General features: G+C 43.9%; 1 protein-coding gene across 1 annotated transcript in view; it reads right to left on the bottom strand.

The window, feature by feature from the left end:
- Positions 1 to 17,091, bottom strand: part of PHLPP1 (PH domain and leucine rich repeat protein phosphatase 1) — a 232,065-nt gene that overhangs the window by 61,044 nt on the left and 153,930 nt on the right. Inside the window, exons 5-6 of the mRNA XM_027525964.1 lie at positions 2,358 to 2,504; positions 986 to 1,216 (exon numbers count right to left, since the gene is read on the bottom strand). Coding sequence (XP_027381765.1) covers positions 986 to 1,216; positions 2,358 to 2,504 — 378 coding nt within the window. The remainder of the gene's footprint in view (positions 1 to 985; positions 1,217 to 2,357; positions 2,505 to 17,091) is intronic.

Genomic DNA, 17,091 nt, shown 5'->3' with positions numbered 1-17,091 from the left:
CTGACCATCTCATCCTCTGTCACCCCCTTCTCCTCTTGCCCTCAATCTTTCCCAGCATCAGGGTCTTTTCCAATGAATCAGCTCTTCACATCAGGTGGCCAAAGTTATTGGAGCTTTAGCTCCAATGGGGAAGTTACTTTCATTGAAAAATATCAAATTGGGCAAGTTAATATTAAGCCTTAAACCCAATATGCTGCTTTGCAGGAACTTAAAGCCCATCCATATGTAAAGTACATACAAAAATACATCTATGATGTAAGCGAGGATGTGTGGGTGTTTTCAGTTGGAGTTTAGTGTGATCAGAATTCAAAATGCAGGTCCCCCCCCCAAAAAAAATGCAGGTCCCCTGCTCTTGCAAAGGGGTGAGAGGGGAGGTTCTAGCCAAACTCAGGCCTAACAAAAGATGATGAGGGTTACATTTTTATAAAGAACAGTAAACTAAGGGAAGAGCCATCTGGATGGAGAGAGAGGAAATTAAACAAATTTAATAACAAATTTAATGAATATATTATATTAAGGAAGCCAAGGAAGGGGAAAAATAAAAGAAAGGAGAGGAGCTCAATGATATCAAGTGCCTCAAGCCACAGAAAGGGAGGGATAAAGAAGAGCAAAATCCACCTGGCTCTCAGGAACATGATTTTCATTCACCATAAATAGCTTTCTCTGACTTGATGGCGCTACTAATTAAAACTGGGCTCAAACGTGCAAAATCAACTAAGACCTTTGAGATAGATGGTCACTCATTGATGAGGGGGAAAAAAAAATATAAGAAGTTTCAGGGTTCCCTCTGGCGGAAAACAGAAAAGTGGGTCCTAATTGCAACTAACCGGCTTGCTTGTCTAGACAGAAGAATGCCACCATAAGGGCTACGACCAACGTCCCAGACACAAGCCAACCGCTCAAACCTGCCACCAGAAGGGCTACAACCGACATCCCAGACACAAGCCAACCGCTCAAACGGGACAGAGTTCTTTAAAGTGGTTACCTTAGATCCACATGCTTAATGTGAGGCATTTTTCTTAACGCCTGTAGCCGAAGCGTCCCCACGCAGTTCCCAGACATACAGAGCTTCTCCACAGCTGTCAGCTTCTGCAGCACCTCTGGAAGGTCAGTGAATTCATTGAAAGAAAGACCAAGATAACTAAGCTGATGCATGTTCTCCAACTCAGCAGGAAGGGTCTGGAGAAAGTTTCCATCCAACAAAAATGTCTGTAAGCTAGCAAAGAAAATGTAAGAGTTATAAAGAGAATGTATATACTTTACATCTTTATTATTAACATTCGAGTTGTGTAAGTATAGATCCTCTTACCAGAAAAAGGAAATATATTGCACTGTCCTTTGCAAAATGCTAAGGGCAGGGCCTGAGGTGATAATACACCAGAGAGAAAAGATCAGAGACAAGCATCTTAATCTTTTATTGAAAACTAAAATTATGACCAATTCTCTGAACCTGGATAGGCATAAATGGGAATACCACAAGCTGACTGCAATGTGAATCAGCCTAAATACTCATCTTTCATTGTTATTTAAAACAATTAACTTCTAAGTCTGACTTTTAAACATATGAGAAGATTCTGTACTTTTCTCCTAAAAGAAATGCAAATACTGAGATATCACTTTTCACCTGTACATCCATCCTTCTCTCTGTATAAATGGAAAGGAAAATGTATCCCATAGTATTTTCCTAATATTGGTAATAAAGATTTTTAGATAGTAGGATTTAGGGAGCTTCTAAAACATTTATTGTTGTATTTGCTATAGTATTTCATAGTATTTATATTCCTGGTAAAGAACCTGCCTGCAATTCGGGAGACCCAAGTTAGATCCCTAGGTTGGGAAGGTCCCCTGGAGGAGGAAATGGCAACCCACTCCAGTATTCTTGCCTGGAGAATCCCATGGACAGAGGAGCCTGGTGGGCTACAGTCCATGGGGTTGCAAAGAGGTGGACATGACTGAGCAACTAACACTTTCAGTTTCCTAATGAGCATGTGTAAGATTTTAAGTAGTTTCACTTAATAAAACTGGAAGCAAATACGTAAAAAAAAACAAAAACCAAAAAACTAACTTCTAAGTCTTAGAATTCAACATTAACTCAGGAAATGAGAAAATAACCTCTCCTCCTATGTTTAGACACATTCATCTGTAGGGATCACTGGTTCTAAACGAGAATATTTTAATTTTTTACAAGATTCTCAAAGAAGCTACAAAATGAACTCTACACAAGAGCATGACCTCTCGATTTGGGGCAGAGCTGTCTACGACCAGCACAGCAGGCTGACTAGCCTCCTGTGTGATGGCCCCAGCGCAGCGTCCTGGGCGGGGCCTCGGGGGGCCTGCAGGGAGGTTGGAGGACCTACTTGTGCATCGCTCCCACGGCGGCCGGGACGGCTCGGAGGGCATTGCACGACATGTTGAGCTCAGCCAGGGTTGGAATATTGCAGACCGCTAGTGGGAAGTCCCCTAAATGGTTGTTGGAAAGGTTAAGACTCTTCAACTTGGTGAACCTATCACAAAAACAAAACAAAGACCAATGTCACAGATGTGTAACAGCACACGACTTCAGCACAGCCTCAGAGATAATCTAGTCCGACTCTAATTCAGCGGAGCAGAGCCCTCACAGGGCGAGCCAAAAGCAGAGCTGGCAGTGCATCTTCAGATTCTAAGGCTGGTGCTCCACCTAAAAGATAAGGGTTCTATTTAAAACAAGCGTCACTCTAAAACAAGGTTGAGTATCTGAGGAGGTGAGTTTGCTGGAGTGAGACTTTCAGCTTCACCTTGGCTGGCTTAATTAACACCTGTGTGAGTAACAGAGAAGAAGGAAAAGTTCTTTAGGATTTCTCAGACAAGTCAAAAACCCAAACCTGAAATAATAAAAAGCCTCCTAATCTATCAAAACCACACTCTCTCCGGGGCACCCAGTTCTGCAGCTCCAGCTGAAGAACCGGCCGCCGTCCTCGTCTCAGTCCCATGCTCGATCCTGCAGGCCACACAGCCTCCTGGAGGAGCTCCGCTCACCCCACTCTAACCACACTTTCCTCACTGCCTCTTCCTGCTGCTGTTGTTGAGTCGCTCAGTCATGTCTGACTCTTTGGGACCCCGTGGACTGTAGCCCACCAGGCTCCTCTGTCCATGGGATTCCCCAGGGAAGAACACTGGGGTGGGTTGTCATTTCCTTCTCCAGGGGATCTTCCCCATCCAAGGATCAAAACCATGTCTCCTGTGTTGCAGGCGGTTTCTTCACCATTAGCCACCTGGCAAGTCCACAGCTCTCTCCAGACCTTCTCTCCTTCCCTCCTGCCTACTGCACAGTCAGGCATCACAGATCTGGTCCTCGTCAGTCTCCTCTCTCTATCCTGCCTTCCTTGGCGCTGTTTCCCTGCTCCGTGGACAATGCTCTCTAACCTGTCACAGCCCCTCTCCTCTCCCCTGACCTGCCAATAGCACGTCCAGCAAAACTGAACTTACCATCTTTATCCCAGACCAGCACTTCCTCCTATTCTATTTTTGTTAATGGCTCTTTCATTTTCTCAGTTGTCCAAGCAATTAAAGCAATTCAAGAAGTCATCTCTAAATTCTCACTTTGGTTCTTTGCCAACCTCTACACATTTTCTATTGAGAAGCGAATCTGATTAGCTATTGCATTATGTCAATTATTTTAAAAACTGGCCATGCCTAAAGTCTAGGCAAGGTATACAATGCCTAAAACAGACACAATATCTTAAAAATAAACTCAATTCAATCCAGTCAACATTTTAAAGAAACTGTCTTATGACTTCTTTACTGAATTCTAAATAAAAAATGTAAAGCTTTGCTCTAAACAGCTATGTACATTTTATTCTAGATAGAAACCTGACAGTGTAAGTATCTGACAGGTTGACAGCGGTTTTCTTGGACAATGGAGTAACTCTGAAGTAAAAAACAAAGCTTAAGAATTACTGCTAAACTTAAATAATAACTAAAAAATTTTGTATTTTACCATTTGACTCATTAGTCCTTCTTGAAAGAGAATGTTCATCCTCTATTCTGACTATCCATGATCTATGTGACACAAGCCAGAATTACAGGGTCTATTATTTCCAGCCCAGGAGTTCTCAAAGCAAAGTTGGGGGGCAATGGAAGAGGTCCTTAAAACCCACTCAGGAGGTTCTCAAGCTCAAAATTATGTTCAAAACAACACTAAGGTGTCATTTGCCTCTTGTCACTCTCCTTTCCTCCCAAATGTCCAGGGGAGGTTTCCCGACCGCACACATCTCTGTGACAGCACACATCTCTGTGACAGCACACATCTCTGTGATAGCACACTTGTTTAGGAGCAGAAACAGACCTGAGAGTCCAGCCGTCTTCAACTAAGCCAGGATTTAAAAGATTTGCAACAACATAAAACAATGATATTCTTCTATTTTTTTGTTTTAGAAGGTAGTTATTTTTCATAAAAAATATATATGTTATCAAGAATGGCATCTATTTGTTTTCTAAATTAATTACTATATATTAAAATATTTTTCAGCTTAAATTTCTAATATAGTAAATATCAACAGCTTAGTCCACAGAAATAAAAGCTGCTTAGGGGCCTCAATTTTTGAGACAGTAAAAGAATCCTGAGATAAGCTGCCAGATAAAACACAGGGCTCCAGTTAAATTTCTATTTCAGACAAACAACAAATATTTTTTAGTATGTCTCAAATGTTGCATGAGACTTACCTATGCTAAAAAATATATATTCTTTGTTTTTCTGAAATTCAAATTTAACTAGATGCTTTTTTTCCCTTCTAATTCTGGCAACTTTGTCCTGAAATAGATAAAACTGCTGTTCCAGTCCAAACAAAAACAGTACCCTACCGTCTAGATTTGTTCCCTCCTTTGGTAGAACTGGCCACAGTTTTAAAATATGCATGAAATTAAACTAAACTGTTTTTTAAGAAGTTCCTCTATGAAGGAAAAAAATCCTGAACATTATCCAACAGAATATAGCACAAAGACTTCAGAAAGTGGAGAATGGAAGGATTACAATTCCAGTAATTACTCACGATGGAAAATGGAATCACTGGCTTTTGGGAAAGTATTTGTCAATAATGGGGGAAAAGATATATTCATCTATACAAACAATTTACTAGGACCACACCACTGCTGAGAAGAAAGGAAATCAGTAGTGAGCTGAATGAGTAAAAGGCAGCTGACAAACTTAAGTAGAAGAGAAAAGATAAATAATAATAATAACTACAGGCCAAGAGTCCCTATATAACAAGGAGTCCAGGCTCCCTCTCCCCACAGCTGTGCTGTCTGGCACAATACCGGTAGATCCAGGTGGTTCCTGGGCACCTGCAACAGGACCAGTCAAAACTGACGTGTTTCTCTAATCATAAAACACACACTGGATTTCAAAGACTTAGTACATGTAAGTTCTATCAATTTTTCAGAACTGATCATTTTGATTTTGTGGTTGTTCATTTGGTAAGTTGTGCCTGACTCTGCGACCCCATGAACTGCAGCACGCCAGGCTTCCCTGTCCTTCACCAGTGCCCAGGGTGAGCTCAAACTACGAACACTGCATCAGTGATGCCATCCAACTACCTCATCCTCTGTTGCCCCGTTCACCTCCCGTCCTCAATCTTTCCCAGCATCAGGGTCTTTTCCAATGAGTCAGCTCTTTGCATCAGGTGGTCAAAGTACTGGAGCTTCAGTATCAGCATCAGTCCTTTCAATGAATATTCAGGGTTGACTGGTTTGATATCCTTGCTATCCCAGGGACTCTCAAGAGTCTTCTCCAACACCACAGTTTGAAAGCATCAACTCTTTGGGCTCAGCCTTCTTTATGGTCCAACGCTCATATCTGTACATGACTACTGGAAAAACCACAGCTTTGACTGTATGGACCTTTGTCAGTAAAGTGATGTCTCTGCTTTTTAATAAGCTTGTCTAGGTTTGTCATAGCTTTTCTTCCAAGGAGCAAACTTTGTTCAGTGCTCATGCGGGGCTCTTCTGTAGGCCCACCTGCCCAGGACACTGTGCCCACAGCCCGAGCAGCAGACGGAGCCTGGGCCCACGGGCTGTGGGGTCCTGGTCCCTGCAGGATGTGGGATGGAGCTGGAGGCGGGAGAGGAGGAGACTCAGGCCACTGAGCCGGGCTCCCCGGGCCACCAGAGCCAACACAGAACCGCTAGGAGAGCACGGACTAGACTGCCCCCAGTCCAATGCAGAACCACTAGGGGAACATACTGACTACACGGCTCCCTGTCCAACGCAGAACCGTTAGGGGAGCATGGACTAGACTGTCCCTCGGCTGGCACCACAAGCACCAGCTGCCTGAGTTCTTTTACATCAAGAGGTTCTGGTAATGAACATGGAACTAATGAGCCACCACCAACAGGAAGAGCTCAGGGAAGGTCAAAGGAGACGCCACGTCCTCCCACCTCCCAGAGTCCTCCTCTCTGGCATCCACCTTGGCCGAGCACTGCGTGGCCCAGGGCGGACTGGGTCAGAATGACTGGCCAGGGACAACCTGGAAGCAAATCCCATCACAAGGAAACCCGAGACCTCGAGCCACGCGGCAGAGCAGCTCTGCTGGGCTCGCTGACCCCTCTGCTCTCCACCCTGGCGCCCCTCTCCAATAAAGTCTCGTTTTGTCAGCCCGTGTGTCTCCTCGCACAATTCATCTCCAAGTGTCAGATGAGAGTGTCAGGCCCTGGAAGGGGTCCCCCTTCCTGCCACAGAATCCCAAGGGGTCTGGGGATTCTAAACTTGAATCCAAAGGTGGTCATAAAAGTTTGTGTGTGAAGGCAGGTGGAGAGAATCTGTTTCAGTAACAGGTTTTAGTTTATTAGAATTCACACACTTAGCTAAGTGGTCTAAGGCCTCCGTCTGCATGCCTGCCCTGGAACCTACACCCTCCAGGGCTGAACCCAGTCCGAGCAACTGAAACCTCTCTCACTCCGGCCCCACCTCGCTGAGGAGGCCCTGCACCCCCAACTGCTTCCAGAAATGAACACAGCATGCAGTAGGCTTGTTCAGCCAACAAAGCATGATTGTTTCTGAGAACTCAAGTTCTTGATCAGAACACAGTAAAACCCAACTGTTTTGGAAACTCTAACCCTTCGTCTTCTTAGAGGTCCACCTTTTCTTTATGTCTATGGAAAGCTGCCAGGTTATGCGCATCTGCTGATTCAAAAACCCCTCCCCAGGAAAGTAAGAAGGATCACCTAGGACCCCCTCCCTCTGGTCTCAAAGGAGTGACACAGACGCCTCAGGGCGACGATCAGCTAACAGGGAGATGGGCGATCAGGAGAGGCCCGTGATCTTTCCTCCCTTTGAAGAAGAATGCAGAGGAGGGAGCAAGCTGACCCCACACCATTACGGAAGAAAAGACTAGAAATCTCTGTCTCCGACAAAATAAAAGATTTTTAGTTCTGTCATGCTAACAGGTGAGACAGGTAAGTAATCAAATGTGCACAGATCCAGATTCTAAAATAAAATTTGGCTGACTTTGGAAAAACACACATCTGGTGAAACAGCTTAAATAATTTTATTTTTAAAACTAACATTAACAGTTCTCAAACCATAAAATTAAATCCTTGAAAAGAAGTTACAGGAACTTCATTCATGTTCAATATAGGAAAGCAGAGGCAAATCCATGCATCAGACGATGGAAGATGCATAAAATTATTTTAAAGACGATTGTGATAATTACAGTTATCAGTTGATCAATAAAAAGATTCTTTTTGATACTTTAGAAATTAAAAGGCAAAGAAGCTGTGTGTGTGTGTGTTTTTAATCTGTTATATGTATGAGCTTCCCTGGTGGCTCAGTAAAGAATATGTCTGCAATGTGGGAGACCAGGGTTTGACCCCGGGTTGGAAAGATCCCTTGGAGAAGGGAATGGCAACCCACTCCAGTATTCTTGCCTGGGTATACACACACAGGCCCACACAGTGTGCCAAGGTTAAAGAAAGCTACTCAACACAGATACATCAGGACTCCTCCTCTCTCCTGCTTTCTCATTACATCTTATTAGAGAGTTAGAGGCAAACAGATATCGATTACTAATCATTCTAAGTCACAGGCCGAAGAATGGCCTCAGAGTAGTGAGTGGAAAGCACTCTTTCCACCCTCGCTTGCCCTACAGAGGGCGTCACTGTCGGCCCTGGAGGACGATGAACGCTGTGAACTCTATGCACACTTACCTGCACACAGATTCAGGCACAGCCTGCACTCCCAAACCACTCAACAACCTGAGAAGTCTGAATTTACATTTACAGAGCAAACAAAACATTTTAAGAAAAGAGATATAACTCACGTTCGTTTGTTCTGTAACAGAGCTCAGAATAGGGAGAAGAAATCAAGTTAATATTCATCCACTCTAAGAAACACTGATCTTAGCTCTCCAAATGAAGTTCCATGGTACAGTTCTGCATTGAGCAAATGGCGGTGGGCAGTGTGAGTGTTAACTCCGGTCTGACTTAGTCTGAAGTTTCCAGGCACACTTCTGTCTCCATCTTAGGTGTCACACAAGAGCACAATCAACTAAACACTCTTGGTCATCTACAAAGACAAAAAGCTTCTGATTGTGTTTTGTGAGAAAAAAATCATCAAGGCCCCTTGCAAACGAGGTATCCTAAAGGCCCTATAGCAAAATGCATGATGGTCTGCAAAGTGGGGGCCGAGAGGCGAGAGGGGCTCACAGGCGGGGACAGCAAACGCTGAGGGGACACGTCACTGCAGCCAGGGCAAACGGTGTTTCTTCCATTTGCGCTCCTGTGCTCACAGGAGCGGGAGACAGGACAGGAAGAAGGATGCTGCCTGCAGACATGAGACGCGCTCTGCTTTCCAGGGGCTCAACCTACTTTCCTTTCCTCTCTCTCTAGCTTCTCAACCATAACTCATCAACAGCAGGGCCGGAAGGGCACACAGCTTAACGCTGCTGTTGGAATGGCAGCCATTCGTTTTGTCCTCGCACGGGCCTAGCCTCCTGGTCAACCTAGACAGCACTACAGCATGCTTCGGCGTTACAGGCTTCACTTAACGTTAAATGGATCTTGTTCCTCAGTCACTAAATTCCCAGCTAACATCTTCCAAGCTACTCTCTCCAACAAATCATTCAACTCGACAAAAGGAAAGGGTGTTTAGTTTCTTACATTAACCCAAACGTTAACATGCATCATATTCATGCATCCTACTCCTTATATCTCTATTATGTATATTTATTGGATCATAGAGAAAGCAAGGGAAATTCCAGAAAAACATCTACTTCTGCTTCACTGACTACACTAAAGCTTTTGACTATGTGGATCACAACGAACTGGAAAATCCACAAAGATCACCTTACCTATCTCCTGAGAAACCTATATGTGGGTCAAGAATGGGACATGAACAATGGACTGGTTCTAAATTGGGAAAGGAGTATGACTGTATATTGTCACCCTGCTAATTTAACTTATATGCAGAGTACATCATGGAAAGTGCTGGGCTAGATGAATCACAAGCTGGAATCAAGATTGCCAGGAGAAATATCACAACCTCAGATATGCAGATGATACAGCTATAATGGCAGAAAGTGAAAAAGAACTAAAGAGCATCTCAACGAGGGTCAAAGAAGAAAGTGAAAAATTCGCCTTAAAACTCAACATTCAAAAAACTCAGATTATGGCATCTGGTCCCATCACTTCATGGCAAACATTAACAGAAAGGGAAAAAGTGAAGACAGTGACAGACTTTGTTTTCTTGGCTCCAAAAATCACTGCAGATGGTGACTGCAGCCATGAAATGAAAAGATGCTTGTTCCTCGGAAGAGAAGCTATGACAAACCTAGACAGTATATTCAAAAGCAGAGACGTCACTTTGCCGACAGAGGTCCTCACAGTCAGAGCCATCGTGTTTCCAGTAGCTGTGCATGGACGTGAGAGCTGGACCATGAACAAGGCTGAGAGGCAACGAACTGGTGCTTTCAAATCGTGGTATCAGAGAATTAGAGTCTCTTGGACTGCAAGATCAGACCAGTCCATCCTAAAGAAAATCAATCATCCCTGAATATGCACTGGAAGGACTGATACTGAAGCTGAAATTCCAATACTTTGGCCACCTGATGCATAAAACTGACTCACTGGAAAATACCCTTGTTGCTGGGAAAGACTGAGGGCAGTAGGAGAAGGGGACGACAGAGGATGAGAGGGTTGGATGGCATCACTGACTCCATGGACATGAGTCTGGGCAAACTCTGGGAGATAGTGAAGGACAGGGAAGCCTGGTGTGCTGCAGTCCATGGGGTCACAAAGAGTTGGACACGACTGAGTGACTGAATAACACCGGCAGATTTTAAAAACAGATCTACCAGCTGATTTCATTTTGGCCTCTAGAAAAACTGCCTGAGAGCAAGTACTCCTTAGAAAATGAAGAGAAGTCATGTTTTCTAAGGGTAGGAAAGAAAAGGCAAATAAATGTTCTGAGACATCACAGATGAGAAAAACAAATACACAAATGCTATCAATTCTCATATACCTCCCTGGCCTGGGCTTGCTTTATTACTATCATAGACTTGCTTAATCTGTCCTCCTTTCTCAGCCTCAATCTACCGACACTCAAAGATTTATACATAAGGTTCTTCCTGTGTCTGAGTTAAAGTAAGGGCTATATACAGCCCGTATTAATTTAGGAAATAAAACCAAATAAATAGCATGAGGACTATCTGAGCTTTAGATCCACCTAAATCTTTAGTAAATTTCCTTCCAGGAACCAAGGGTACTGGGAAAGGAAAAACTAAGGCACTAGGAAAATATGACTGTAAAATAAAATGACAGCATGGTGGAAACAGTTCTATTTTTAAACACAATCTAAATGTGTTTAAAATGAGTGTCACACACTGCACTCATGAAGAGGAAACTGCATTTGTCTTACTCAACGAGTTAAAGAAAAATCAATATTACTTTCTGGAGTTATTATTCCCCACAAGTGGGTCAATTATAAAAAGGTTCCCTGGGAGACTAGATTTCCGTTTCATAGTAACAGTTCGAGTTTAACTTGTTTTTTTCCCTGTAGGGGGACAGGCTAATACAGGTTGGAAATTATTAGGTTTCAGTATTGAGTAATGAAGGCCCTGCTTGCGGGCTGGAGCCATAAGCGTAACTCCAGGCTTAGCCCCCTGCTTTCCATTAATTATTAATTATGAAAAGCAGGCTCCCCTGTGGTCTGGAGACGCTGCATCTTAATGAAGAGTGCCAGCTCCCAGTGCTCTATAATACAAGCTATATTCACTTCTAAGAGAAAAAGTGCTTTTATCTGGTTACCAAAATAATAGGTGCCCATTTTAACAACCTCGAGAAACAGGTAAACAAAATGTTAGCAGTCTCCCCGTGGGTGCTTAGTCGCTCCGTAATGTGTCACTCTGTGACCCTGTGACCCTGCAACCCCATGACCCTGCGATGCCAAGGACTGTGGCCTGCCAGGCTCCTCTCACCATGGGATTCTCCAGACAAGAGCAGTGGTACAGTCACTCAGTCATGTGTGATCCTGCAACCCCATGGACTGTGGCCCGCCAAGCTCCTCTGTCCATGGGATTCCCCAGGCAAGAATACTATAGTGGATTGCCATGCCCTCCTCCAGGGATCTTCCCAACCCAGGGAATGAACCTGGGTCTCCTGCATTGCAGGTGGATTCTTTACCATCTGAGCCACCAGGGAAGCCCTACTTCCTTCCAAATCTCATCCTCCTGAGATAACCAGTGTGCAGATTACATCCCTCCAAAGCTTTCTTCCTTCTAAAACACACATATGAATAAACTGGAGATAACCTCCCTCCCTACTTGTTGAGCGGGATTGTACCACGCACTTTTCCAACTTACTTTCTCACCTAATACAAGTCTTCTCTCTGTGGCAGCGCCTACAGGTCTGACTCACTCTTCTGAGAGCTGCACAACACAGAGCACGAGCGCGCCAGCTTCTGCTCCAGCGCTGCGCCGACCAGCACCGACTACTGCCAGTCGTTTGCTGGCAGAAATAATTCAGCCTATTTGTTTGTGCATCCGTGATTTTTATTTTGCAGGGTTTATGGTTGCCCAATGCCATGGATATTTCTGAAACCCAAAGAGCTCTAAAAATTGAGAGATTTTTCTTTGATTCATGTGGTGGCAAAAATGATCTAAAGTGATGTGAATATTCATCTGTTGTTCCCTTAGAAATACAAAGGTGTTTGCTTATGGAGTGTTTTCCCAAACCTGTATATTATGCAGTATATGTACAGTATTATCTTTGAAAATCTCTGAAATCTGAGCCACAAATAGCCTCAAGAGTTTTGGATTAGCGATTGTGAACCTGTATTTCTAAAAATATAACTGATGGGTCTAAGAGGATGTACAACCAAACATTTTTAAATTTTCTCGTTTTTATACGACTTTTAAAGGTTACTTTCCATCCACAGCTATCACAAGGCATTGGCTGCACTCCCCGTGCTGTGCACCTTTGAGCCTGTCTTACACCCAAGAGTTTGTATCTCCTACCACATGCTTATTTGTATTAATACATACAGCAAAAAATAGCAAACGTTGTGGAAATTCACACTCCCAGTCGCAGAGGGTTTCTTCCTGCACTGTCTCCACTGCCTTTCACGTTAGCCGCCTTTGTTAACGTTAGCTTTGCTGCTAATCTGATGGGCAAAAGTACCAGCTCATTTCAACAGCTCTTTCTCAGTGAAGTTCATCTTTTCGTGAAGCTCACCTCTGGAATCAGCCATATTCTTGTGACTGTTTGTCTCCTGGGTTGTTCGTCTTCTACACAGTAATTTGTAGGAGCTCCCTGAACACCACGTGCCGTTCGGTGCTGTGTGCTCCACGCGAGTCGCGTGATACTCCAGCCTACAGCTTCATTTCTCCCTCTGCTAACGCTGACTTTAGCCACACAGTAGTTTTATTTGTTCAAATTTGGCAACTTTTTCCTTTGTGGAATCTATGTTTTTCACCTTGCTTGAGAAAGCCCCTCTTACCCGCAAAGTGGCACAAATATTCTCCTGTATTTCCTTCTAATATCTATATATTTTTTACATTTAGATTTTAATTTCACCTAATATTTATGTTCAATGAAGGTCCAAGTTGCTTTTTTTCTGTTTTTCTGGTAACTAAATATGCCAGTACCATTTATTAAATAAACCATCCACTTGGATTTCTATTCAATTTAAATAAATTTCATGCACTAGGGGAAGACAATAAAAAGAGAAAAGTGTGGTGCTGTTCCAGTAAAACAGACGAAGAAAAAGGCTTGGGTAAAAATCAGTTGCATTTATTGTTTCTCTTTTCTTTTTTCCCAAATGCCTGTATTTTTTTGTTCTTCCTCACAGCCCGCCTTGTGGCCCTGAGTCAGCAAAATGCTTTAATAAAGTTATTAGTCAGACACAGTAACTTTCCTCTTTTAGCTTTAGAAGAACAAATCTTGGGAAGGATGTAAAACGTGCACTGAAGTCCTTTCTTCACGAGAAATGTTAGTTAAGTCAAAGAATGAAAGAGACGTCACTCAGCGGCTTCCCGCTCGTCCTCCACAGACTCCTCAAACTCAAACTCCTTCAATGTGAAACTGTCCTGCCTTATGAACTTACTCCCACATCCTGTTTTAATATTTTTTGCCCCCGTCCAGGAATGATATAGGGCAACCTGGACATGCTATAATTATTTTATAAGAAAGAAAAATAATTTGACAGACACTTAAGAGTCTCTCTTCTCCTGGATGATGAAGAAAAGAGAGAATACATTTTGCCCCATGTTCTTCTCGGACTCACCTGCAGCCGTGTGGCATGAGAAACATTTGAGTCTTTGGGCAGCTGCAGAACTGCTGGGAACTTCCACTTCAGAAAGCATGACTCGGCTCCTCGGAGCATCACACTCCTCTCCGCGCCCCTGAATCGTACTGCCCTGGCACCAAACTCTCACTGTGACTTTTCCATTCATTTCTTAGGGCGGCATTTTTCCCTGCTGTCCCCTTACAACTTCGGAAACGAAGCCGCATACACACAACATTCTGTTCCGAGGCCTGAGTGGCCTGCTGGCTTTGTTCATGGTTAGCACCCACTAGGGTCCTTCTGGGAAGCTCAGCGCAACTAATGCTAATGGAGCCCACTGCCAGCTTCTCAACAAACAGATGGGTACACAGCGAGAGACTTTATTTTTGGGGGCTCCAAAATCACTGCACATGGTGACTGCAGCCATGAAATTAAAAGATGCTTGCTCCTTGGAAGGAAAGTTATGACCAACCTAGACACCTTATTAAAAAGCAGAGATATTACTTTGGCAACAAAGGTCCATCCAGCCAAAGCTATGGTTTTTCCAGTGGTCATGTATGGATGTGAGAGTTGGACTATAAAGAAAGCTGAGCGCCAAAGACTTGATGCTTTTGAACTGTGGTGTTGGGGAAGACTCTTGAGAGTCCCACGGACTGCAAGGAGGTCCAACCAGTCCATCCTAAAGGAAATCAGTCCTGAATATTCGGGCTGATGTTGAAGCTGAAACTCCAATCCTTTGGCCACCTGATGCGAAGAACTGACTTACTGGAAAAGACCCTGATGCTGGGAAAGATTGAAGGTGGGAGGAGAAGGGGACGAGAGAGGAGAGGATGAGATGGTTGGATGGCATCACCAACTCAATGGATGTGAGTTTGGGTGAACTCCGGGAGTTGGAGATGGACAGGGAGGCCTGGCGTGCTGCAGTCCATGGGGTCGCAGAGTCAGACATGACTGAGCAACTGAACTGACTGAACCGGCTTCTCAACATTCAAGCAAAATAAATGGAAACCACCCCATCTTAGTCCTCACCACCGTAAATGACTGTCAGTATATGCAAAACAACCATAACACCTTCTCATAGGACTAAAAAACAAAAATAAACACATGCATGTTTTTACTTGGATAAAATTTAACATTTATGGCCACAGAAGGATCAGAGCAACATTTTCTTAAAAACTGCTGCAGATGTTAAAAAAGCCAAATAAGTAAACCAAAGCTACTACACACAGACATCATTTTTCCAAAATAACCATCGAGGAAACAAGGAACACTCAAGTGTGGGCAATAATTCCAATGTTCATGCTGCTGTAAGGGCAAATTAGAGCATTCCCGAAAGAGAGAAATTTTTACTTTAATCCTCCCTTTTAAGAATAATTCAAACAAGAGGCATTTATTGGCTACTTCCTCTGTGCCAAATCCTAGACTCAGTTAACCCTATGGATACAACAGCCAACAAGACAGAGTTCCTGTCCACAGCAAGGGGAGGAAGCAGCATGCCGGAGCAGGCTGCTGCGAATCCAGGAATCACATTACACAGAGGACCACCCCAAACCACAAGGCGGTAACCACGTGGAAATAGCAGTCACTAGGTCACAGGAGCTCTGCACCATCTAACTCAGGAAAACAGTAAGTCGTAAGTGGCATGAAGCTGTCATTTTCTGATTCTTTCATAAACTGGCAAGACAATTAACAAAAGGTATCTTAAGTTACAGTTAAACATCTCTCTTATCAAATAGTTTCTCACTTTATCCATGACTACATTTTGTCATTTTTCTCACCAACAGATCTGCCCATAGTTAGCCAATTTCATCATGACACTATTCGAAGGATGTTTAACACTAACCACCACACTATCCTGGAGAAGGGAATGCCTACACACTCCAGCGTTCTTACCTGGAGAATCCCACTGACCAAGGAGCTTGGTGGTCCATGGGGTTGCAAAGAGGGGGACACGACTGAGCAACTAAGCACAAAAGCCCCCCACTAGCAGGACAAATAAGAAAACATTTCTGTAACAGGCAGAAAACAGACAGCTATTTCTACTCTCAAAGCAGAGAAGACCCACACAGTATACTTGGATCAAATCCCAGGTGAGTCACACAAGGATATGTAAAAGTGAAAACCAGGTAACGTCTCTTTCAAGGATATCAGATTACCAAAGGAGACAGTGTACACAAGCTAAGGCTGGAGAGAAGACTTATGTCATGGAAACACGCTTAGACATGAAACGCTTAAAAGTCTGTATCACGAACAGACCAGGAATATCTGGTATTTAAACAGAAAAAAACCTAATACCCAAAGTTTAGTAGGTATAATAAAAATCTGATCCTAGGACTGAACCATTCACTCACTGGACACTTTCAGAGTTTGCATTGGGCACAGAGGTGTGTGAGGCATGCACATGTGTGAATGAGGCATAGCTTTCCCCTTAAGGACCTGGACACAGCTTGGGAGCGAAGCTGCTATAATGAAAAGCAGAAGATGAAAACGTACTGGGAAAAAAATACCGCGAGTGCTTACAGAAATGTCACTTGTCTCAAAGGGACATGAATAGGCAGATGGGGAATCTAAAAGAGAACATTCAGAAAAAACAGGGGTGCGCTGTGCCTCCGACGTCAGGAAGCACTGCTGGGAGGCAGCAGTCTGCCCCGTCACCAGAGGTTGAGTCAGCAGGTCTGGGATGAAACCCAGGAATCTCTGTTTCTAGTAAATACCCCAGGTGATTCTGATGTAGGCACTGCACAAATCACATTTTGAGAAACACTAATTTGGAGGGCCAAAGCTCTATTCCTGGAAAACAGTAAGCAAATACACTCTTAAGCAGAAAGCAAGCTGTGGTTGTAAAGGATGCTTAAAGACTTTTCAGAGAGCCTCGAATTCCAGATGAAGACACTGCTATTCACCTATGGAAATTACTGAACAGGGATATAACCTATCTAGAATGCACAGGTTTGTGTGCCACATGAATGAATGACCACCATCCTCTCCCTTCTGGTGCTTCCTCTACACACACACTGGGGTGAAAGTAAGGCTTCTAGCAGAAATTTTTAAACTGGAGGAAAGAACAACTGTTTGGAAGGTCAGACCTTCCCTTAGGTTTCTTGTTAATTTCGAGTCCCAAAGACATCACCAGGGCAGGATGGGCGTGCCGGCATCGGGAGGCCTCCGTCAAGTGCCCTGCCAGCTCCAGCACCGGCCTAACCCGCCATGGAAACGATGGCGGGAACCCGACTGCTCCAGGGGACAGTGAGGGACAGCAAATCACAAAATTACACTCAGGACCAAGAGAAACCCTCTCGGGCCTTTGGTTTTCCAGTTCCGCGTGTGTGCTGTCAGAGGCGC

The sequence above is a fragment of the Bos indicus x Bos taurus genome, chromosome 24 (assembly GCF_003369695.1).
Source record: "Bos indicus x Bos taurus breed Angus x Brahman F1 hybrid chromosome 24, Bos_hybrid_MaternalHap_v2.0, whole genome shotgun sequence".
NCBI lineage: Eukaryota > Metazoa > Chordata > Mammalia > Artiodactyla > Bovidae > Bos > Bos indicus x Bos taurus.
The sequence above is the reverse complement of the archived record's forward strand: the minus strand, read 5'-3'. Positions and strand labels throughout refer to the sequence as shown.